This window comes from Ambystoma mexicanum, chromosome 10 (genome assembly GCF_040938575.1).
Source record: "Ambystoma mexicanum isolate Mex_15411 chromosome 10, UKY_AmexF1_1, whole genome shotgun sequence".
NCBI lineage: Eukaryota > Metazoa > Chordata > Amphibia > Caudata > Ambystomatidae > Ambystoma > Ambystoma mexicanum.
Window position 1 is genome coordinate 1,572,626,971 of NC_090932.1, and position 24,207 is coordinate 1,572,651,177.

Genomic DNA, 24,207 nt, shown 5'->3' on the forward strand with positions numbered 1-24,207 from the left:
AATCATGCCCGCATTCAGGACACCGGCACTTCTGGCCTGCAATGGTAAACACGCCAGTATGCACACCGACCTTCCCCCTCAACAACAACCTGACCCCACCACTTTTCTTACATGGCCACGTGCAACTAGGCAGCCATATTGGCAGCGATGAGGTATGGAAGAACACATTATACTACATTATGGGCATATATATTGCAGAGGACTCACATTTTTTGTCTCATGTTTTTCCCAGGAAGGTGCTATGAAGCTCCTTGTTGGAGGCACATTCAGCACTATAGCCTGTGCAAAATAATACTAGCCCGAGTCTTTTAGCGTCAAACTGTCTCATGCCCCCTCAAAGCATGATGAGCACCTCCTTACACATCTCACCTGGTGGGTCTTGCTGGAGGTGAAGAGATATGCCAGTCTATAGAGGCTCTTGTAGTGCTGTGGAAAGCGGCTGAGGCACAGGCGGAAAGCACTGATGCACTGCTCTATCAGGACTTTGCGCCGCTCCTCAAAGTCTGCAGGGAGGCTCTGAGGATAGTCCGAAAAGTCGCCACCTGGCTCGCTTTTCTTCCGGGAGTCCCACTGGGTAGGAGGCGGGTGACCAGTCTTGGGAGGAGTGGTAAATGCGTTTGATGGGCACGAGTCAGGAAAGACTTTCTGGACACCGTTCTCGGCTGTGTATACAACTTCAGATACTTGTGAAGGCTCTTCAGTATTTCCTACAAACAAACAAAAAACTCATTGTTGACAGACAGTGTGAACTCAAGAGCCCACCCAAACACTGAAAGGGACTCGGGAAGTCAACAGAAGAAAACTAGAAAGGTGTCCCTCCAGGATTAAATCAAGTGCAAAAATTAAATGAACACAATTTCTTTAGCAATCACATTACACGGTACTGGACAAATTGATGTAATCCTTCTGGTGCAGTCAGAAGGGGGAGAAAGTATTTTATCATGAATATAATGACCAGGACATGTAATTGCTTTTATGTCTTACATATTTCAAGCATTTATTATTACAAAAATAATTTCATAACACACCAACACACGCATACATGACAGACAAAAAATATAAAGCCTATTAATAACATAAGCAAAAAAAAAAATACTAAAAGCATGTAGACCAAAAAAAAAAAAGACAGAAATGCAGACAGTGCACATTTCATAGACTATAGCCTGCCCTTCATAATACCAGATACCAGTTTCCAATCCTGGAGCAATGTGAAATTGAATAGAGATTTGTGAAAATGCTGAACCAAAAATATAGCATATATAGAATTATAAATTCATATTGAAAAAGGAAATGGAGAATCAGAAAATGTTGCACAATGCTATGCATTTTTGACATTTTAAAGTATTTAAATCACACAAACAGATCCTACTCCAACACTGTGTGCCCTCACCAGTACTCAGCGTATACAGCATATACGCCTGTTCGTTCAATCACATCACATTAAAACTATCAACCAATCTATCGTCCAGTGCAGAGATAAACCTGGTGCACCAGTTTCTCTCGAGGCCTCTTAAGAATACAGTGACTCGCCATGTTTGTACAACAAAACCCAAATCGACCCGTGTCTATCCCGTTGCACATATACTACTGCAAATAAATGTCTTTGTTTTTGTGTCCTAATCATGAGGATTCTCCTGAGCAAAACTAGGGGACATCAAGAACTGCACTACGAGTTTGGAGCGATTGCCACTGGTAACGCCTCCAAACTCGCTTCCCGTTACCGCAGGCACCAATTACTGGGTGGCCAGGTAGGTCTGTATGCATATGTCGTGCTCGGAGTCCCAGGTGAGGTAACTGTCTACTGCGCAATGTACAAGTCAGGGAATCAATTATTCAGTCCTACTGGCCGATCTATTGTGCAAAAGGCTGAGGAGAAGGGACGTCCACTGGGTGATCTCTGCAGCTGGTTAGAGAAACCGAATATATTAATGTACCGAGCAAACAATGAACTCCCTTACTTCTAGAACTACACTTTACTGCGGAACAGCGTACCTGGTGAATCTGAGGTGTAGTACCAGAGTGAAAGAGACACAGGAAAATCACCAAGTTGTACGTGGCTGCAGCACCAGGGGACCGGGTTACATACCAGCTTCAAATTCGAAGAGGGAGTCAAGAATCCGAACAATAAGCTACGAGTAAGAAACAAAAAGGTTCAGTGTGCCAATTCCACAATCTAAAAATCCCAGTAGGTCCCAGAGCACAATCCAAAGGTAAGAAAACCAATCCATAAGAAAAACACAAAAAAGGGGAAAAAAAGACCAAGAACAAAGATACCAAGTCTTAATCCTGAGAAAAAAGTCAAGCCAAATGCCTTACCCAAAAGAGGAGATCCAAGCCAGTCCTTAATGCAATGTCGAGTTCGGTAAATCCGTGGAGTCAGAAAACAAGTAACAAGCAAACTTCGTACTGCCATTGAATCACAGTTGAGAAGCATTGGAGTAGGGAAGGCAGCATACTAAAATATCTTCCGGGGGCAATATGTATCACGTGATCATGTACCATGATGAGGCGGCCATGGGCGATGTACTGAGGAATGAAATCTCATCCTGTACAGACCATCCAGGAGGTGCCATAGCAATTGCCAAGGCCATGGGCGGAGACATGGGTGCCGGATAGAAGCCCCTGAGGTACTGAGTCTAGGGGGGTGAAGGTATGACAGCATGATTACAAGTCATGCAGACCATACCGTTATCCCCCAATTAGAAGTCCCATTGGATTCCGTGGGGGCCCGGCAATACCACACCCAGTATTGCATGCATTACTGCTTTTGTGAGGCAAAAAATATGCCACACAAAAGAGGGCAGAAAATTAGTTTAAAAGATGTATTAAATAAATTATGAAACTCATAATTTGGTGGTTACAGCAATTACCGGGTGTTTCACCACTTCTTATTTAAGAAAGGTTAGCAATACCCAATGTATATTTTGCCACAAAACCCTAAAATAACACGCAGTGGGCCCCGTCAGTGCCTGGCTTGTCTAAGATGTCAAACATCTTTTGGCGAAATCCTTGTTGGAGTATTGGGTGGGAAAAGGTACCATATCTGGCTCCGGAGAACGTCTGGATTGGTGGCTCTTCTTTTTGGACGAGGAGGAATAATTCTGGTGCGGGGATTCGCTTTGAGAGCATGATCTCTTGAGCTGTTCTTCCTCCTTTTCCTTACACAGAGGGGACCTTTTGCTCGCCACTGCATGACCTCTAACGAGACTGTGCAACATCACCCTTCGTCTTGTGGAGGAAGGTAAAATGTTTTGCCACCAGTTCCTGAGGGCCTTCAGGTGCATGGAATGATACAAACCACAATCCTGGTTGTCTTGCTCCTCACCCAACAATATAAACAAATCTGGTGTGGATCCGAAACGGACATCTTCTACCCGGTGTCTACACACGGTTTGAACCCAGAGGCCTTTGCAGAATTGGGCATGCAGACGAATTTGCAAAATCAGGCTACATTCCGGAAGCATACAGAATGTGTGGAAAAAAGGAACTGAGGTAACAGGGCGCTGCACCTGTAAATATACTGGCACGACAGCAATTCAGGCACTGGGTGGTGGAGCTGTCGGGCAAAACCAACGCTAAGCCATTCAGCCCTCTGGCGGCGGAAAAGATTCAGAAGAACAGTTGTGCTGGGATAGGGATATCATAGGTGATGCATCCATGGGAGGAAGGAGTCGATTAGAATCACCAATAGACGTCCCCTTACCTTGATGTAGCTGTAGCAGGGGGGCAGGTTGCAATGCAGGGCCAGGGCACCAGGCAAACAGGCAAATTGGAAGGCGACCTTAGCCTCTGTCCTTTGCCTACTGCCCCTGCAAGGCTGCTTTGGGCTACTGTAGAGATGGGACTGAGGATGAGGGGGGGTGGCCCAGCACGCCAATAAACAAATAGCCGCCTGAGCGCCTCTGGAGAATCAGAGAGCAGAGGGACGATTTCAGCAATGCTTTGACTCTCAGATATGCACCAGTGCCGAGCTAGCCCATGCGGACATACTGCACATTTTACACCAGTCCATTGGATGCACAGGAAAACCTGTAGGACACCCCCCACATGGCCTACATTTAATTGGACATAAAGTGTGTGCCTCTGTTTGACTGTCACGATCCATGACCCTAACCCCTCAGGTATAACAGCCCCCTGGCAGCAATGGGGCTAGAGCCCTTCACACAGGCCGCAAGGGCCTTAAAACTCCATCAGAAACATACACGGAGTCAGTCCTGGCGCCTTTGGCGCTAGCCTCATTATCAGGAATAAAGCAATACCAGTTTTGGACCTTAATCCAACATGGAGGCCTATAACACAACTCAGTTCTTTAGAACCAAGCCATGCAGTCTAGTGTTTTAGGTGTGGCTGGGCCTGGAACTACTTGGCCTGGAACTACTTTACCTGGGCAAGAACACTTACCTGTGAAGTAACCGGCCTTGAATCCATCCTGCGCACACGCTTACCTCGCCCATCTCCAGAGTTCACCGCAACCTACAAAGGTAAAGAAACAAGGACAGCATTAATAACAATTCTTACTTGGGCAAGCAGCGAGTCCTGGCAGCACCCTGTGCTTCTCTTACCGCGCCCATCTCTGGATTTCACCACAACCTGCAAGGGAGAAGGAACAAGGTCAGCATTAACAAAGCACGTACCTGGGCAAGCAGGGCTTCGATCGCTCATCACTCCAGAACATCACCGCAACCTGTACAAAGAAGAGAAGAGAACCCAGGTTAGCAATTAACACCAATAAGCAGTGCAGTGCTCCGCGCATCAACAACTCTCCGTGGTCTTCGCCATCAGCACGGCAACTGCGAGATCGCAACCATCCCTGTGAAAACAAAATGGGACATTGTTAGGGAACAGCATAGTGGAGTAAGACGCTGAGAAGACAGAGAACACGGAGGGAAAGAAAGACAGAATAAAGACGGAACAGACATTATAACTCGCCTGGAAGATGGCAAGCAGTGTCGGAGTCACAGCCGGTCTGGACCCGACATAAGGGCACATGGACCGTTGAAGCAACTAGGTCCCCGGAACGCCCGCACCAACCACGCGCCCCTGCACAGAGACGCAGGACGGAGAGTTAAACGCACAAAAACCTAAGGTGAGCAATAACCCCAAGGAGGGGATTTGGACCCGAGGGAGGTGGGAGTCCACCCATCACAGAACCAGTATCTTAACCCTCCATTCTCCTGTCTAGGCGCTAGCCAATGTCTGGCACATAACCAAGCAGAGAGGGGTCCGGGATAGCGCTTAGAGCTCCATCCAGTATCGTGTGGCACCCCTGTGGATACCAGGTGAGCGTAACACTGACACAACTTCCTTAGGGAAGTAAACTCAGGTAAAAATACCAAAGAAGGCCCTAGCAACTGATCCCAGGAGTTACTGCTCTTAGTGGAATGGCCTCAGGATAACTGTGGCATAGTCATCTACCACTAGAAGAACAACTTACTTACCGCTGGTAATGTTCTTTCGACTGGATGTTCCTCCCACATATTCCTCATCTTTGACACGTTGTCCAGCTCCAGCTGCTTCGGCAAAAATAATTCAGCAGAGGGCGTTGTGCGTTGATGGCGTCGAGTCGATGTCCCTCGAAGGCCTCCGTCGAGGATGATGTCATCGAAGGTATATATAGCATGCGCAGCGCCTGTTGGCCTCTGTTTTGTTTTTCCCCTTTAACAGCAGAGATACCCGCAAAACACGGGAGTGACCGTACTCAGCCTTGATGGAACGGAAGCTGTAATAGCACGGGAAATTCTACTGAGGGTTAGGATTGGCGGGCGATGAGGAATACTTGGGAGGAACATCCAGTCGAAAGAACGTTACCAGGGGGTAAGTAACTTGTTCTTCAAATGGTTTGTGTCCTCCCACGTATTCCCCATCATTGACAGACTCCCACCGCAGTATTTGGTTTGGAGGAGGGAGTAGAATTTGAATTCATACATTTTCATGGATGGAGTGCAGGACGCCTTGACAAAATACCATGCTGACCGAGGGAAGATTCCAGGCAATAATGCTTTGTGAATGTGTGGATGGTAAACCACGTTGCTGCTTCACAAATGTTTTTCATTGGTATGCCCCTTTGCAGGGCTGTAGAGGTAGCCATGCCCCTGGTGGAATAGGTACCTTTAACCTTCAGGAGGGTCTTTCCCGCCAGCCTCCAACATTCAGAGATTGCCAGAATTATCCATCTGGATAAGGTCTGTTTGGTAACAGCCTGACCCAGCTTATGTCCTGTATATCCAATGAAAAGATGGTCATCAATATGTAGCTCTGCCATTCTAGATATATAAAAGCTTAATGCTCTCCGAGAGTCTAACCTATGTAGTCTTTCCTCCTCCTTGCCAGGATGAGCGGGGATAGAAAGAAGGTAGAACAACGTTCTGACCTATATGAAAATCAGAAATTATTTTGGGAAAGAATTAAGGTTTGCCCCTTAAAACAACCCTATCCTTGAGGAAGATAGTAAAGGGTGGCTTGGATGAAAGTGCTTGCAACTCGCTCACTCTACGGGCTGATGTTAGAGCTATCAATAGAATAGAATAGTTTTGAAGGTTAACAACCTTAAAGAACATCAATGTAATGGGAACACACTGGTTAGACCCTTTAGAAAGTGGGTCACCAGTGGAATTTTGAAATAGGAACATTCCTATGACGAGAGCTTGAATATGGACAACGCCGCCAAGTAGCCTTCAATGGTAACAATCTGGAGTCCCAGATTGGGAAAAATTGAAAAAAAGATAAAACATCCAGTGTTTTGCATAGAAAAGGGTCTACGTTATTTTCTCTGCACCAGTTACCGAATTGATTCCAACAGCAACGGTACAAGATTTTGTTGCTGGCTTTCTGGCCAATAGCAAAACCTCCATTACGTCATCCAGGCGGTCCCAATCCTTGTATGCCAGCCTTTCAGAAACCAAGCATGAAAGTTGAGTGTTTTGACTTCTGGATGGAGAACCCGACCTTCCTCTCGCGTGAAATGGTCCTCTCTTTGTGGAAGACGCATCAGAAGAGAGATGGACATGTCCAGAAGGTTGGCATACCACGTACTCCAGGCCCAATCCGGGGCAATTAGGATCAAGTGTTTCCCGAACCTTCTCAACCTCCTGATCACATGAGGAAGGATGGGGACTGGAGGAAACGCGTACAGGAGTGGACACTCCCAGTCCACTACGAACGCCCAAACCTCCTCTTGGGGGAAATTCCCTGGAGCAATACAGTTTGCACTTTCGGTTGACCCTGGTTGCGAACAGATCTTCTTGAGGGATTCCCCAAAGGGTGAAGATCTCTTGAAGGACTTCCTGAGCTAGTTCCAACTCATGGGAGACTGTGCTCTGCCTGCTCAGAGCGTCTGCCGCTGTGTTCTCCTCTCCGGCTAGGTGAACTGCTGATAGGGAGATTCCTTCTTGAATTGCCCAGTACCAGAGCTGCATTGTTTCTCTGCACAGTGGTAGTGACCCTAGAACCACCTCTCTTGTTGAGGTAGTACATGGCCACTGTGTTATCCGTCATTATCAGAACATCATTTCCCTGTACAGAAGGCAGAAAGGCCTTCAGCGCTAGTCTGATTACCCGCAGCTCCAAAAGATTGATATGTAGTTTGGACTCCGATGGTGACCAACGACCGGTGACTCTCAGATCGTTGGTGTGTGCTCCCCACCCCGTGAGTGAGGAATCCGTCACTACTGTCATCTCCGGCCATGGTTGCCAAAAAGGTTCTCCCTTCAGAATATTGTCTTCGTAAGCCCACCACGGAAGATCCTGTGAGACCATGGTTGGAATCTGAAGTAGGTCTGACATTTGTCCTGCGAACTGTGACCATTGAGTTCTTAGACTCCATTGAAGGGATCTCATTCTCAGGCGGGCTTCTGGCACCAGAAAAATGCAGGATGAGGCAGAGCAACCTCAAAAAAATCAAAAGCCGGTAGACTGCGCATTCTAAAACTTGGTAACCATCTGAAGACATTCTTGAGCCCTCACCTCGGGTGGCAAGCTCTTTCCCCAAGGATGTATCTAGTACAGATCCAATGTGCTGCAGCTTTTGAGAAGGCATCATATGGGACTTCTTGTAATTGAGGGAGAAGGCCAGTCTGTGAAGAGAATGCCAAGAGATGATCCCGGGCTTGTTAGGGATAACGCTCCCTGATCAGCCAATCGTCCAGGTAAGGGTAGAAGTGAATACCCCCTCTCCTGAGCCTCGCTGCCACCACTGCCATCAGTTTGGTGAAAACACTCATGCGGACGTTAGCCCAAATGGCAGAACTTGAAATTGATAATGAGAACTGGCAACTACGAACCTCAGGTATTTTCTGTGCTTGAGATGGATTGGTACATGAAAATAAGCATCCTGAAGGTCCAATGACACCAACCAATCCTGGAGTTGGAGGGCCTGAAGGATCTGAGAAAGTGTGACCATCTTGAACTTGTCCTTCCTGAGGAATTTGTTCAAGTATATTAAGTCCACGATGGGTCACGGTCCTCCGTCCTTCTTGGGTATTAGAAAATAAGGGGAGTACCATCCCTTGTTCCTCTCCGCTACAGGCACTGGTTCTATTGCACCTTTCTCTAGCAGGGTTAAAATTAACTGCAAAAGGAGCGGATCAGAATCCTCAAGGAGTTGTTCCCTGGTGGATTGTTCAGAGGTCTCCTTATAAAAGGAAGGCAGTAAACGTGAGCTACGGTTTCTAGAGCCCAAGCATCTGAAGTAATGTCTTGCCATTCTTCTAGATGCTGAGGCAGTCTGCCCCCTCCCACTGGTGTACCTCAGAGGGGTTTTGAGGCAGCTGTTGCAGTGGCCGAGGACATTTTCTCTGGCCCCTTTGACTGGCCATTCCTCTCGCCCTTCCAAATGAGAAGTAGTAGTGAAAAAATCTACCCCCTTCAAGGTTGCCCACTAGGACGAAAAGGCTGAGGTTGCCTAATAGCGCCACCTAAAGATTTGGCTGCCACCTTTGAGATCTGCAACTTCTCAAGGCTCTTGTCAGCCTTGTTGCCAAAAATGTGAGACCCATCCAAAGGCATGTTGATAAGTCTGGATTGCACATCCGGTGCAAAACCCGACTTTCTCAACCGTGCAAAGCTGTGCATAACGGTGTTGGTAGCCATGGCTCTGCTGATGCTATCAGCAGAATCCAAACCTGACTGAAGAGATTCGCACATGGCTTCTTTGCCATCTCTAACAATGGCTAAGAAGCCGTCTTTTTCATCCCATTCAGGAATGTGCTCCGCCGCCATGGAAATGCAATCCCATAGAGTGAGCGTAAACTTTGCGAGGGCACAAGTGGAGTTGGCAGATTTTAGTGCCATGCGCCCTGTAGAGAATACCTTCCTTGCACATCCATCTACGCGTTTGTCATACGCGTTTGTCATACCTATCAGGAGGGATGGTAGGGTACGCCGCTTGTGTGATGTTGCAGTAGCTGCCTTCAGCACCAGGCTCTCCGGAGTGGGGTGTTTTGACAAGTAGTTGGGGTCACTACTGGAAGGGCGGTACTTCTTAGTTAAGCTTTTATCAACTGCCGGATTGGTCTCCGGAGTCTCCCAGTTCCTGGCCACCCTTTTCAGCAAGGCTATATGGATTGGTAAGATGGGATCTGAATGTGGACCTTTGTCAAGAATGTCAGTAAGGTCGTCCTGTTCATATGGTAATGGAGGCCTACTCCAACCCATTTCATCCACTACCTTTGACATGAGCTGCCTCTAGGATGCATTTGCATGCTCCCCAGCCTCTGGATTCCCAAACTCTGGTTAAGGTGAGGTATCCACCCCACTTGCAGTATGCAAATTTTCATAAAGGTTCTTCATCCTGGACTCTTCCGCGATGAAACTCTCTGGTACATTGGGTATACCATATTGTAGGCCAAATGGGGCCTCTTCATCAGAATGCTCCTCTTCTTCATGAATTGAAGAAAGACACTTAAAAAAGTCTTTCCTAGGCAGTGGAACATAGGTTTTGTCAGGAACGATAGATTTTGGCAGAATTGGCTTGGACGCTGTAGTAGTCGAGGTTTTCTTTATCGGTGCCATTGATTCATGAGGGGCGCTTGGCGTGGACGGCACAGCTGGTAAAGATGGCGCAGCTGGTGTCGAAGTCTTCAGCGTCTATGTCAACATCAAGGGTTTGTCAGGTATCAATGGCGTTGATGACCTCAACTTGTGCTTATGTCTCGAGTGATCCTTTGATGAATCATCGGATCGAGGCCTTGAAGGCTCACGATGTGGATCAGGCCTTTTTCCCGGGCTCGAGGGCGCATGAGACTTAGGACAAGACCTTTCACTTCCGACTTCTTTCGAAGGCTCGGTAGGAGCATGGCTAGGTTTTTACTTTTCACAAATGTTAAGAATTTCATCCATGAAGGATTCACACTCGGCTGGAGTGGATTTATTGGTTGGGCAAGCAAATCTATCGGGGGAAGCGTCCGACATGAAGTCAACCTATGGTGCCTTCTCTTCGACTTCTTCGAGGACAAAGAAGAGTGGTGTGAGCCACTCCTCGACCTGGACCGCTTGGCCTTCTTCCTCCGAGGAGAGTCACCTCTCGACTCGTCAGTCGAAGGTTTCACGGAAAGGGTAGGGGATTTTATATGGATTTTGCCTACCTTCAGCTTCCCCTTCCGTTCCCTCAAGGCCTTTACAGTCAGACTGGCACTTCGAGCAGTCAGAGGTATCATGGTCCGCTCCGAGGCAACACAAACAGATCCAGTGCGGATCAGTCAGGGCCATTTTCGATCCGCAATCACAACACTTTTTAAAACCAGACTTCGGAGTCGTCAGTGTCGATGATCAAGAAATCTCGATGTTGATAGATTAACAAAGATGTCATAAGATGTGAGGCGCACTGAATTTCTTCGAAGCCAACGCTGTTGCAGAAAAACCAAACTGAGGCCAACGGGCGCTGCGTGTGCTATATATGCCTTCTATGATACAATCCTCGATGGAGGCCTTCGAGGGACATCGACTCAACACCATTGACGCACAGCGCCCTCTGAGGAAAAAAAAATTCCAGAGCACCTGAAGCTGGACAACATGTGTCAAAGATGAGGAATATGTGAGAGGTCACAATCCATTCGAATAAGCCTGATGCAAGAAGATGTACGCAGGTTAAGGGGGTCAACAATGTCAATCTCTGGCCTCTCAAATGGTATGCCCACTACAGGTGAAGGTACCAAAGGAGCTTGGATTTTCACATTTGCTAGAGAACTGACAAGTGGGGCAACGTTTACAGTGGCTTCCTATCTGTACCCCCATATAAGGCCAGTAGAACATGCTCAACATCTCCTTGTTCCACTTTGCTCTATAATGTCCTGCAAGGGGTACCTAATGTGACAACTAAGAGGAAGGGTCAGCCAGATTTGGGTGGGGGCCACAACCTCTTATGGTCCCCAGATGAGCACTCTATGGTTTCAGATGGTTTCATCTTCCCAAATAATTCTAGGTTCGCAAGGGGGGTTCACCCTCCAACTGGGAACCGGCCTGAGACCTTCCAATGATGGACATTCTCTCTACCTTTACTGAGTTCTTCCATAGATAGACCCCCTTCTGAAAGCAAACTTTGCAATTTAGGGTTATCACTAGGATTTAGAACCTCAGGGAACACCTTTGGCTTGACAGGTTCAGGTGCTGGGCCAGGTACCTCCACAATAGTTGCAGGTAATGTAGGGTTTTTAAGTTTTCTTCCCCTTATTTGGAATCTGACTCCTTTGCCTTGGCTTCCCCCTTTGACATAGGCAGCCTTTTTGGTCTAGGACATAATACTGGGTCTTTCTACCATATCACCCACATGACCAAACTCTTTGAGATAATTTCCGAGCAGAACCATAGCTGGAACTTGCCTCTGAACACTCACAGGAATCCTAACCACTCCTCCATTTACTGCTATAATGACGGACTTCTGGGAACATTTGAGGGGGCGATTAGTAGTGGGCCTCAGAGCAGCTGTGGCACACTTCTGGGTTTATCAATGTAGAATTCACAACAATTCGACTACTGGCCCCAGTGTCCCTAATAGCTTTGGAATGTGTTCCATCTACCATTAGCACCCAGGCAGGGGGAGTCAGCCAATCAGAAGGCTAGGAACATGGGCTTGAACTGCCAGTACAAGCCCGCATTCCAAGCTGTCCGACGCCGGGCTCCCCCACCGCTATCTTCTCCCCCCCCTCCGTCCCATTTCCCCCCCACCCTTTACCTTATTTCGGCATTGGCCATTGCTGCCACCGCATATGCTCCTTTCCTTCGCCGCTGTGCGTGTCCTGTTGAAGGAAGGAAAATCTTTTTTTAGCACCCCAAGTTACCGCTTTGGCAACCCGGGGTGCCAATGGCCTTCATCCCCCGTTCCAGCCCCTGGAACAGGGGATAACAGCCTGAAGCCGTTGTTATATGCCCTCGCTTCGCTCGGACCGATAACTTAGGCTGCTGGGCCATTATCGTAGAAGGTCATAGGTGACAGAGCTTCCATGGAAGGTGTTTTTTTTTTAAAGAGGCTTTTTTGTTATGGTTGGCTGAGCCATTCCCAAAACATCTTAATTGAGAAACAAACCTCTTTTTCCCCGTTAGTCAGGGAGTTTGGGGCTGTCGGTCGACATAGTGAGCCGGTATACGGCACCAAGAAAAGGCAAAGGTGGGGGCGGGCATACGGGGAGTAATATATAACTCCAGTCACCATTATTACATATTACTCCCCTTATGTGCACCTGTTAGGGAGAATTCTCTGTTTAGGCTGAATTTCCTAACCTAGTGAGTCCCCCAGCAGCTTTGCTGGATTTTTGGGGTTTATTTTTTTCTCCTGCCAAGAGTGAGACTCTTTTACCCTCACTCTTGGGCATGATTTGAGTGTGTTTCTTTGACTCTAGATGTGTTTAATGGGCTATGGGGTCTTTTACTCCATAGGGCTTCATGTGTTTTTGTGATGCGTGTTACCCAGCACCCTCCGTGCAGTAACACAGGGGTGTCATAGTGACCCCCCAGTATAGACTCCATACCCTGGGACTGACTACTGTCTCCCCGGGCATGTAAAGTCACCATTGACTTTACTAGTCTTGAATTCTGAACAGAACCAGTACAAACCGTCATATTGTGGACGTACTGGTTGGGGCAATTCGATTGCCCCGGGGTCTGTTAGTCGAGGGGGCACGTCTCCGTCCCCCCTGAACGAGTTTTGGCTGGTGGCAGTGGATACTACTTTTTATATTCAACCGCGAATATTTCTCTATGGGATTTTCCCATTGTTCGAGGCTACTATCTTTATTTAATTTCGAACATACCGCCGGTTTATTTGATTATTATTAATTCTCCGGTTGGTATTTTTTGCCAAAACTCGGTTCTAAAATGGCGTTTGTGTTCTCTTCTGTGACTCCAACCCAAGTCGAGCCCTTTGTTCCACTTTTTGGCGGGCTTCTCCACAGAAGCCCTAGAAAAGTGGTGCCACTCTATCTGGGGTACTTAGGAGAGGTGGAGAGGGATTTAGGCACCCTGGACTGAGTTGCCTAGGCAACTCAAATCACACTCCGTCCTGATTGGCCCAAGTGGTGAGCCGGCCGGCTCACCACTTAGCACGTTTGAGGGACAGCTAGGCTGAGTGAATGGGGGTTTTCTGCATAAAAGCAGGGCTTTGGGGACTGGAACTTCAGAAGTCGCAAAGGACCTAAGAATCCGACGAGGGAGAAGCTGAGCCGACCTGCCACGATGACACCACCGGTGGAGCCCTGCTGGACCGTCTCACCACTTTTCCCAACGACAGAGGAGATCTCCCGCCAGAAAGACTTCTTCCTTTGACTGGTGGGGATAACCAGTTTCACCGTCTTTTCGCCTTCCCGACGCATCTCGTGGCCGCCTTGCCTGTGCCTAGCACCCCGGCAACCGGAATACCACGTTTTACCATGACTGCAAAATAAAGGGTAATACCTTTAACCGGAAAACTCAGCGGCTGGTTTCTTCCCTGGCAGTGCAACAACCTTCATCTTTCCTCCAAGTCGAGATCTTCTCTTCCCCTGGACGACGACGAGACTTGCACCCGCTGCCAGGAACAACTGCCACCGCTGGAGGATCCTTCCCACTTAAGGTACCGTGTCCCGCCTGGCCTTGCCACCGACTGTACGGGGTAGATTTAGCCCCCGGCTTTCGAACCTGGGTTAGCCTGGGACACCCTGGCTAAACTTTTCTGAGCCTCTCTAAACTCTTTTCGAACTCTCTGCAAGACTTTCTAAGCCTAGTGTAACTGTGTGATCTTGGGCGCGTTTGTGCTCTGCTCTCTCTAAGAGTGGGCCCAGCCTATGGACTTTGGCTCACAAGTGACTTTTGCTCTTCTGCCTTGCTAATAGTGTTCCTAATTCTTAAAGTGGTGTACCTTTCCATATTCTGTCTTTTTCCCTCCCTTTTTCATAAACCTATTGGAGTGCCATCTATAGTTAAGCGCTCACCTCTGTATGAAAATAAGTGGTGTTAACTAAGACTTACCGAATAAGGAATAAGGGTTGTATATATTATAATAGTAAATGTGTTTAGAGTGTTTTACAATAAGAGTGCTGGAGTGTTTCAAACAGTGTGTTTTTAAATAAATAATTATATACTTTGATACCAAAGCTCTGGTCAGTGTTTGCTTGTATTATGGTGACTGATTTACTGCTAACACCTGTAGTCCTAAATCTTTAGCAGTGTTCCCAAAGGGAACTGCAGAGGTTTCTGCCTAACAGCACCCTTCACCTTTTCTTGGGGCCCAGTGTAAAAGCAAAGAGAAACCTGCTGGAGATAAACACAGGCAAGAAAATCCAACAGTTGAGGATTTTGTGTAGGCATATGCTGGCATTTATCAGGCACTGCCATAATGACTAATTGGCCATAACTTGGCAACAACCAGCAAATTGTGAGATTACTTGGGCATATGATGGCAGTAAAACAGGCATGTACATCAAGGAACAGATGCAGCACTTGTTTTAACATGATTTCAATGCAAGGAATAGATGCACTTGTTTTAACATGATTTCAATGCAAGGAATAGATGCAAAGACTCATATTCTTTACAAATCAAGTGACCAAGGGCACACTTGGGAAAGACATTTTGATTACATCAGGGCTGATTGACAGCTGCAATTAAGCCATTACCTTTTAGAAAACTGCTCAGACGGTATGATAGCTCAGCAGGTTGAGCGCTTGCTGCTGTGATCTATCTGTGGTCTGCAGGTTTGAATCCTGGCAAGGCCAAGTCAGCATTTCATCCTTCTGAGGTCGATACACGAGTACCAACATTGGTTGGGATGATCATTTTATGTGAATATGTTCTATGTACAATGTTTTAGTGAAAGCGCTATATAAATAACATATCATCATTAGAAATAACAATGGCAGTCCCAGAAAAGGCCATAGTTTGCTGTTACTGCTATAGGGTTTTGCATGGCATGGGGTGATCAAATGTTGGATACAGTGCAAACAATTCAGACAGACTGTGTACCCCTTCTCACATCCTATATCACATCCTATCTCCCTCCTACCTATACTCGGTGTTTAATGTGTGGGGGTGGTTGCCAGGACTTAGCCCTGGCACTTAGTTTTTGTCCCCACGCACTTATGGTCTCAGACTCAGATTGATTATGAAGTAATGATAGCCAGAGCATCCATCAACCACAACAAGCAGGTGTGAGCTGTAGTTTCACCCCAAAAGTGTTGACAGTGTGGGCTGCAGCTATGGGTGGTGGCAGCAACAGTGGGGAACTGATTGTCCACAGTCTCACAAGCGTGCTAGAAAATATTTGGGCCATAGCATTTATTTTCTTACAAATTAAGCACTGTGTAGAAGCATACCGTATCTTACGTGAAACGGCTTCGCCCACCATTGGAGCTGGCGTGCAAGATATGCAGTAACGACCATGTCTGCCCATGTTACAATAGTTTGTGACCATCTTTCTAAGGGAAATTCTTGGAAATGCCTCATTTGGAGCCAGCAATGTGGGATTACTGGAATGCATGACATGGTCCCCAGTAGTTATATTCATTTTCTGACTGCTACGTTGTCACCTGTCTTGCATGCTGGGAGTAAGGGCGAAACTGAGTCTGGCCTTTTCTACGAAGGCCGGACCCAGTCCCTGTTGGTGTTGAAGGGTGCCCCCAGGAAAATTAAATTCTCCATGGTGTCTATCACCTGTTGAATTGCCCCCAGAGCTTCCTGCCTTGTGGTAGCTCTCACTAACCAATTGTCGAGGTAGGGGCAGACATACTACCCCCTCTCTCTGGAGGGATGAAAAATATTGATCCCTTGGCGTTGGATTTATGCCCTACTGCAGCTGACACTACTGACTCTGGCGTGGGCTGAGAGGTTAAACATTCTGGAGTACCGTCTGTAGCTCTGTATTTCTTCTCGAGTCTACCTTTGAGCGCAGTCTCTGAGAAAGGTTTCTTAAGGAGAACCCCTTCCTCCCAAATATGATCCAGTATCGGTATTAACATAATCAACTTTCTCTTCTTGTACATAAGGAACAAGTTACTTACCTGTAACTGTTGTTCTCCAGCATGGGTCTGGCATGGATTCACATGCTCATGAATATTCCCCGTCGTCGGGCTTGGAATCCTCGGTAAAGAAAAAATCAGTATCAGTTTCGTTTCTGATCTGTCTTTCTTAGTAGTAACCAATCACTGATCTCTGGGTCATACTGCCCCCAGCCAATGACTGCCCTCTCTCTAAGCCCCGCCTCTGGCAGCCATCCTCAGATTTGGTAGCACGCCAAGTGGCAGTATGACCAAGTGAAGAACCGCAGAGGGGTAGGTAGGAGGGTTCGCATGTGAATCCATGCCAGACCCATGCTGGAGAACAACAGTTACAGGTAAGTAACTTGTTCCTTCTCCAGCATGGGGTCTGGCATGGATTCACATGCTCATGAATAAAAGAATACATAGCAGTATACACATGCACAACCACGGGAGGTGGCAACAGACTCAACATTAAGCAATACAACAAATCAACATTAAGCATCTCTTACCTCCTCACCAGGCTCACCTTAAGCGAACAGGTTGCGCAGCACTGCTTGGCCGACCATGGACTCCGCCCTTGAGTCCCGATCGACGCAGTAGAATCTTGTGAAGGTGTGCTTCGACCTCCACGTAGCAGCCCTGCAGATGTCCAGCAGGGGCACACCAGACAGGAACGCTGTGGTAGCAGCGATCGCTCTGGTCGAATGGGCTCTCGGACGGCCGGGCAGCGGTCCGTTTGCCAACCGGTGACAATGCATGATGCAGCCGGAGAGCCATCTGGAAATGGAAGTCTTCGAGAGAGCCTTCCCTTGATTCACAGACCAAAGTTCACAAACAGTTGGGACGTCTTCGGAAAACTCTTTGTGCGGTCCACGTAGAACTTCAGCGCTCTAGCTACATCCAGCGAGTGCAAAGTCCTCTCGGCCGGCGTCGAAGGCGAGGGAAAGGAAACTGGTAACACCAAGGGCTCGTTGAGGTGGAAGTCCGACGGCACCTTGGGCATGAAGGAGGGGTGCATCCTCAGCACCACCCTCGTGTCATGAAATGTCAAGTATGGAGGCTTGCAAGATAGGGCCTGAATCTCTCCCACTCGTCCTGCAGAGGTGATGGCCACGAGGAATGCTGTCTTCCATGACAGGAACTTCAAAGTCGCCTAATGTATAGGCTCGAATGGGGCCCCTATGAGCCTGGTCAGCACCACATTAAGCTCCCACGCGGGGGCAGGAGCCTTCACTGGCGGGAATGATCGGAATAGTCCCTTCATAAATTCCTTCACCAGGCGATGAGACCACAAGGACGCCCGTCCCGTTGTCCTGGTATATCGGGAGATGGCAGCCAGATGTATTTTTATGGAGGCGTGAGCCAGTCCAGCCTTGGCCAGCGACAACAGGTACAGCAGCACTTGAGGGGCCGTAATTCGCAGAGGGTTAATCTTCTGTGCAAGGCACCAGACAGAGAACCTCTTCCATTTAAGACCGTAACACTTGAGAGTTGAGGATGCCCTGGCCTTTGCAAGAACCTCTCTGCAATCAGCTGGGATATCGTACCCTCCAAACTCTAGTGCTGCAGGAGCCAGGCCTGCAAGTTCAGTGACTGTGGGTCGTGGTGGAGAATGGCGCCTCCTTCTCTGTAGAGAAGATCCGCGTCCGCCGATAGCCTGACTGGCGGGGACGTTGACAAGTCCAGAAGGTCCGGGAACCAGACCTGCCTCGGCCACGCCAGTGCGACCAGGATCATCCTGCACCTGGACTTCTTGAGCTGGTTGATGAGGCGGAGCAGCAACAGCAATGGAGGGAACGCGTATAGAAACAGGCCGTCCCAAGGGAACGAGAAAGCATCGCCCATGCTCCTCGGCTGTGGGAACCTGCTGGCGAACCTCTGGCACTTGGAGTCGTGAACAGCTCGATCTGGGGTTTGCCCCATCGTTGGAAGAGTCGATCCACTTGATCCTGGCGCAGTTCCCACTCGTGGCACGAGCGCAGCACACTGCTGAGTGAGTCGGCAATGGTGTTTTTTATTCCTGCCAGGTGGAAGGGAACCAGAAACATCCCCTGGGCGACGGCCCAGTGCCACAGATCCTGGGCCTCCTTGGATAGGGTTGGGGATCTGGTGCCCCCCTGCTTCCGTATGTAGAACATCGTGGTGGTGTTGTCTGTGAAGATCCTCACCACTTTGTCCTTGAGCAACGGGAGGAACGACTTGAGCGCCCAGAACACTGCTCGGAGCTCCAAGATGTTGATGTGAAGAGACCTCTCCTCCGGGAGCCAAAGGCCTCTTGCGTGGAGATCTGCGTGTGGGCCCCCAAACCCTCCAGCGAGGCGTCCATAGTCACCGTCTCTTAAAACGCCGGGGTTTGAAAGTCCACGCCCGTCGCAAGGTGAGCCCTGGTGCCCCACCATAGAATCGCCCGACGGAACTCCTCGTCGAGGGGGATCCTGTCCTCGAAGCAGCCCCTTGCCTGAAACCAGCGGGCGTCGAGGAACTCCTGTAGCGGACGCATCCGAAGTCTGCACAGGGGCACAAGGTAGATGCATGAGGACATCATCCCGAGAAGGGACTTGATGGACCTCACCCTGGCCACGTCCATGGCCAACAGGCGCCGCACCTTGCCCAGGATGGTCTTGGTCCTCTCCTCTGAAGGGGAGGCCAATTGCTCCACTGTATCGAGCTTCGCCCCCAAAAACAGAGCTACTTGCGATGGAACCAGGTGGGATTTGGGGTAGTTGATGGCGAACCCCAGCTCCTTGAGCAACCGGACGGTCCTCGCCGTATGATGGACGGCGAGTTCCCTTGACCTTGCCTGGATTAGCCAGTCGTCCAGGTAGGGGTAGACGTGGATACCCTGCAGGCGCAGCCGCGCCGCCACTGGTGTCAGGCACTTGGTGAAAACCCTGGGTGCCGACTTTAATCCGAACGGTAGGGCTCTGAATTGGTAGTGGCATCCCTGAACCACGAACCTGAAGAACTTCCTGTGCCTTTTTAGAATGGGAGGGTGACCATCCTGAATTTCTGCGCCTTGATGTATTTGTTTAACCGACACAGGTCCAGGATGGGGCGCCAACCGCCTGTCTTCGTTCTGACGGGGAAGTACCTTGAGTACACTCCGGAGCCCCGGAGCCTCCTGGGGACGAGCTCGATGGCACCTTTTTTGAGCATCGCCTTTACTTCCAACAGCAGTTGAGGGACGTGATTCTCCTTCCTGGCCACGGGAGGAATGCGAGGGCACTTCTTTTGGAATTCCAGCGAGTGCCCGTTGCCCAGGGTGTCCAGCACCCAAGGGTCGGTGGAGATGGACTCCGACACGCTGACAAACTTCTTTAGCCGGCCTCCCACCGGGGTGCTTCGGTGAGGGCCCGACGACACAGCTGGGTCAGTCTTGTTTGGAGGGGGCCTTGCCGCCTTGGCCTCCTTGACAACGACGGCAGGATCCCCCTTGCTTGCCGCGACCTCTGTAGGCCTCCTGGGAAGAGGAGCGGGCCGCCTGGCGGTAAGCAGAGGAGCCACCGCTGGATCGTTTGGAGGCACCCTGTCTGCCTCGGGGGCTCCGAAAGGGCCGTCGCTGCTGAAGCACCCAAGGGCCCGGGCCGTCTCCGAGTCGGTCTGATGGCCTGTAGAGACTCATCCACCGCCATACCAAAGAGGTTGTTGCCGTAGAACGGCATGTCCAACACCCTGGTCTGGACGTCCTGGCAAAATTCTTTCACCTTGAGCCATCCCTGTCGTCGGAGGCAAACTCTGTTGCCCAGTTCGGCGAAATCCGGTATCGGCGATGTCCGTTGCCACCGTTATGGCGTGATCCGACGCCACCTCGCCCTCCTGCAGAATTTCTAGGGCCTCCGCCCTTTTGTCATCAGGCAGGAAATCTAGCAGGGGAGCCATCTTGAACCAGAGCTCCCTGTCGTAGCGGGCCACAATCGCTAAGGCATTGGCCGCCTTAATCGTCGTCGCCGCCGACGAGATGACTCGTCGTCCCATAGAGTCCAACTTCTTGCCCTCGCTGTCCGGCGGGGAAGTGGAAGTTGAAGCCGCCATGCCCGCTGCCTTCTTCTTAGCCGCTGCCGAGACGATCGAGTCCGGCGTGGGCTGGGCCCTGAGGCACAAGGGGGAGGCATCAGGGACTCGGTACTTCTTCTCATACCTGTCCCTCTTGGCGGGTGTCGTGGCAGGGTTCTTGAGGACAGCAAGCCCCTCGTCCCAGATGTCGTCGAGTAAAGGCACCGCAAGGACCGTCTTCCTCTTAGCCTCTCGCCGTTGGTACAGAAACCCCTCCTTTTTCTGTTCTTCAGGGCAGAGCTGGTTATCATGGCGTGGAAAGAGCCAACCTCGTCGGCTGGGGACGCCCGCGGGGGGGGTGACGACGGGATGTCTGCTGTGTCATCGCCGCCGTCATCGTCCGTCCCCGTCGCCGTATCCGTCGCCGTATCTTCTCATGGCGAGGGGGATGAGGGGTCCACCGGTCTCGCAGGCACGAAGGGCGGAGCGGGGTGGACTCTCCTCCGCTTGTTCGGAGGGCTTCCCGACGGGCTTGGTTCTGGCTCCTCTGTCGGGGTGCCTGGTAATCTCGTCCTTATCTCGGTACATAAGGATTGGATTGCCAACAAAATGGCCGCCGAGCTATCCTGGGGCTCTGGCAATGGCTGCGACGGACGGGATGGCCGCTCCATTGGGCCCTGTTCGTCGTCGCTATCTTCGATCACGTCAGCAGGGACCGTGCCCTGGGATCAAACCTTCTCGTACCTCTCGTTGAGGTTTCTGAACCTCTCGTTGAGGCCTATGGACCTTTCGTTGAGGCCCTTCTCGGTCGACACCAGTTCCTCCTCAGAGGCTGATTCCGAGTCTGTAATGGCCACTGGCCCCCCTCCTCTTTTTCAATCGGGGGCTTCACAGGGGTCTTAGCGATGGGCCGGAAAGAGGATTCCCTCCGCGGCGGCAGGGATACTCTGGGTCCAGAGGCCGTTTCCATTGGCGTAGTCTCAGCCGGCTCCGCCAGGGTCGCAGCGACAACTTCGGTAGAGGCCTTAGCCGGGTGGATCAAAGCCCTCACCACCTTAGGTGCGTCCTGGGCCTTCGCCTTGGTGGGAGGGTCAGTGCCTCGCTCCCCCTTCGAGATCGACCGGGTCCGCTCCAGCGGCCTACCCGGGTTCTCGGACTTCCTCTTCCCCAAACCAGAGCAATGGCTCATGGTCGAACGCGCCGGGGAAGTAGCGCCCTGCTTGGCAACCGAAAAGCCCGACCTTTCGGCGCTCCCGGAGCCCGCGGACTCATGGTGCTTGGCCTTCTGTTGGGCCCCCGTCGCCGGGGCGCCCTCAAAGGACTTAGAAGCCCGCTCAGACGACTTCTTCGCCTTCTCACTTGCTGTACCCTTCTCCAGCCAGGTGGCGAGGCGGGAACAACGATCTTGTTTGGTCCGTTCCGAAATGTTCTTGCAGAACGCACAGTCCTTCTCCATGTGCGTCTTGTCCCCATGGAGGCAGTAGAGGCATCGCAAATGCTCGTCCTCCTTGAAAACGTTATATAATCCACATCCAGGGCAGTTCCTGAACAGCTTGGATCCGGGCGTCAAGCTCCCCTTGTTCTGGGCCATGTCCGTTGAGGTAGGCCGCAGATCTTCTGGAATCCTCCAAGAAGTGTAAACTCGACGAAAACTTCACCCTTGAGGGGCGTAGAAGAATTCCGAAACGGGTCCCCGTTATCGGAAGTAGAAACGGTGGAGCTTCAGGCTTGATTAAACCGAAAAAATTAGAAATTCTCCTGAAAAAACGTGAAAATGCAGTAAAAAACTCGAGAGCTAAACACAAGGACTCCCAACACTTAAGCGTGCGGTAAAAATATGAGGATGGCTGCCAGAGGCGGGGCTTAGGGAGAGGGCAGTCATTGGCTGGGGGCAGTATGACCCAGAGATCAGTGATTGGTTACTTCTAAGAAAGACAGATCAGAAACGAAACCGATACTGATTTTTTCTTTACCGAGGATTCCCAGCCTGACGAAGGGGAATATTCATGAGCATGTGAATCCATGCTAGACCCCATGCTGGAGAAGATCGAATAGGAAGCAGTTCTGTTCTGACGGTGCAATGTCAAACAATTAGCATGCCTTGGACATCAGCGTATGACATGCTAATGCTTTATCAGGAGGGGACTGTCTTGGAAGTTGATCCGGCATGGGGCCAATGTCTGCATTCCCGTAATCCCAATTGTCTCTAGGTGGAGAGTGGGTTAACGTAGACTCTGTATCTGATGCCTCTCCCTCTATATCCTTTGTCTGTATCACCCCTTCCTTCTGCTCTCGGAGCGGAGACCCAGTAGGCCTAAGTGGTGACATACCAGGGGAGTACTGTGACCGCTGTGGGGAACCTTTCACTCTACTTGTGGACAGTACCAGTGATGTACTTCTTGGATGCCAGGATGTGTGTGGAGAACGTGCACTTCTTGGCGACCTTGCTCCGGATTTGTGTAAGGCCTTTAAGGAAGGTGGTACTCTTCTATATGCATGTTGTTCTGGTTTAGGCATTTCAGCTGGTCCTCATTGTTTTTGAGGTCCTGGGGCCTCAGGCAACCTCTTGTCTAAATGCTCTACCAGCATCTGTATGGAAGAGAACATTTGTAAAGACAGCAGCAACTGTGGATCCGCTGCATTTAGAAATGGGACTGTCCGCATATTGGCTTGCACTACTAGTGTTGGTGCCTTTGGGGGGCTCCTTTGACTTGGGGTCACCCGCTTTGGGGGCTGAGGTGGGTCTGAATAATCATCGTCAGAAAACCTCAGTGAACAGCCCTGCTCAAACTCTGAGTCTGTGCCGAGTTTATGTGATGCCCTAGAATTTGTTTTCCGGAAAGATGGACAATACCCGAGAGAGCGATGGCTATAGGATCTTGTCCGATGAAGCCTTTTCTTGTGTAAGGTTTTGTTTTGTTTATGGGATCTTGATGACTATGAGGGCCCCCTCTCTGGGGATTGCCGTCTTGTTGCGCCCCCGAACCCTTTGATGTTTGCATTGCATCCTTCTTGGGAGGTGATTTGTGTGCTTTTGGTGGTTTTATATGCCCAGTCATCTGGGTTTTGGACCTCGCTAGAGTATTCTGATTTCTGGTCATCGAGACAATGACGTTGACCGGACCCCCTTCTTTTCTGCTTGTTTTCCTGTCGATGATGGGGTCTTTTGCATTCCGTTCATCGATGTTGTGGACGGCATCGTCAACAGGGTCTTTTGCTTTCGGCTCATCAACGAAGTCCTGGACAGAACAGTTTGCCATACCATCATCGACAGGGAATTGGTTGACGAGTGCATTGTCATTGGCGCGTTTACCGTTGTCAGTGACTTTCCGTGTACTATGGAAGTGATGGGAGCCTTTACCATTAATGGCGCTACTGTTGACGAGATGATGTGGCTAGATGCGATTCCCGCCACCGACGAGCCTGGCAGCTGCATTATTGTCACAATTTGCTGGCTGTACTGATTTATCCATCGTCTGTGTACTTTTCCGGGCTGCGGACGAGGATTTATGTGAAGCCTCTTTTTGTCTATCTTCGCCTGTAGACGATTGTGTGTGGGCGTAATGCGCTGTTGGGGCCTGTACTTCTGTTTTTCTCTTCTTATAAGATGGGCGGTGCCTATCTACTGACCTGGCCCTCTTTGGAGTATAGAGTTTATCACTCCTGACAATTGACAAACTCTTGGAGGATTCTGCCTCAGATGGGGCGTACCTCCCCTCATTTAACTAGCATACTAGGCACCTGTGCCTATCACTAAGTGTCTTAGCAATAAAGGTG

General features: G+C 49.9%; 1 protein-coding gene across 6 annotated transcripts in view; it reads right to left on the reverse strand.

Moving 5' to 3' along the window:
• CABIN1 (calcineurin binding protein 1) overlaps nucleotides 1-24,207 on the reverse strand; it is a 1,968,820-nt gene that overhangs the window by 867,685 nt on the left and 1,076,928 nt on the right. For all 6 annotated transcript variants that reach the window (XM_069619890.1, XM_069619888.1, XM_069619891.1 and 3 more), the window contains one exon: nucleotides 370-707. In XM_069619890.1, the coding sequence (XP_069475991.1) occupies nucleotides 370-707 (338 nt within the window). The remainder of the gene's footprint in view (nucleotides 1-369; nucleotides 708-24,207) is intronic.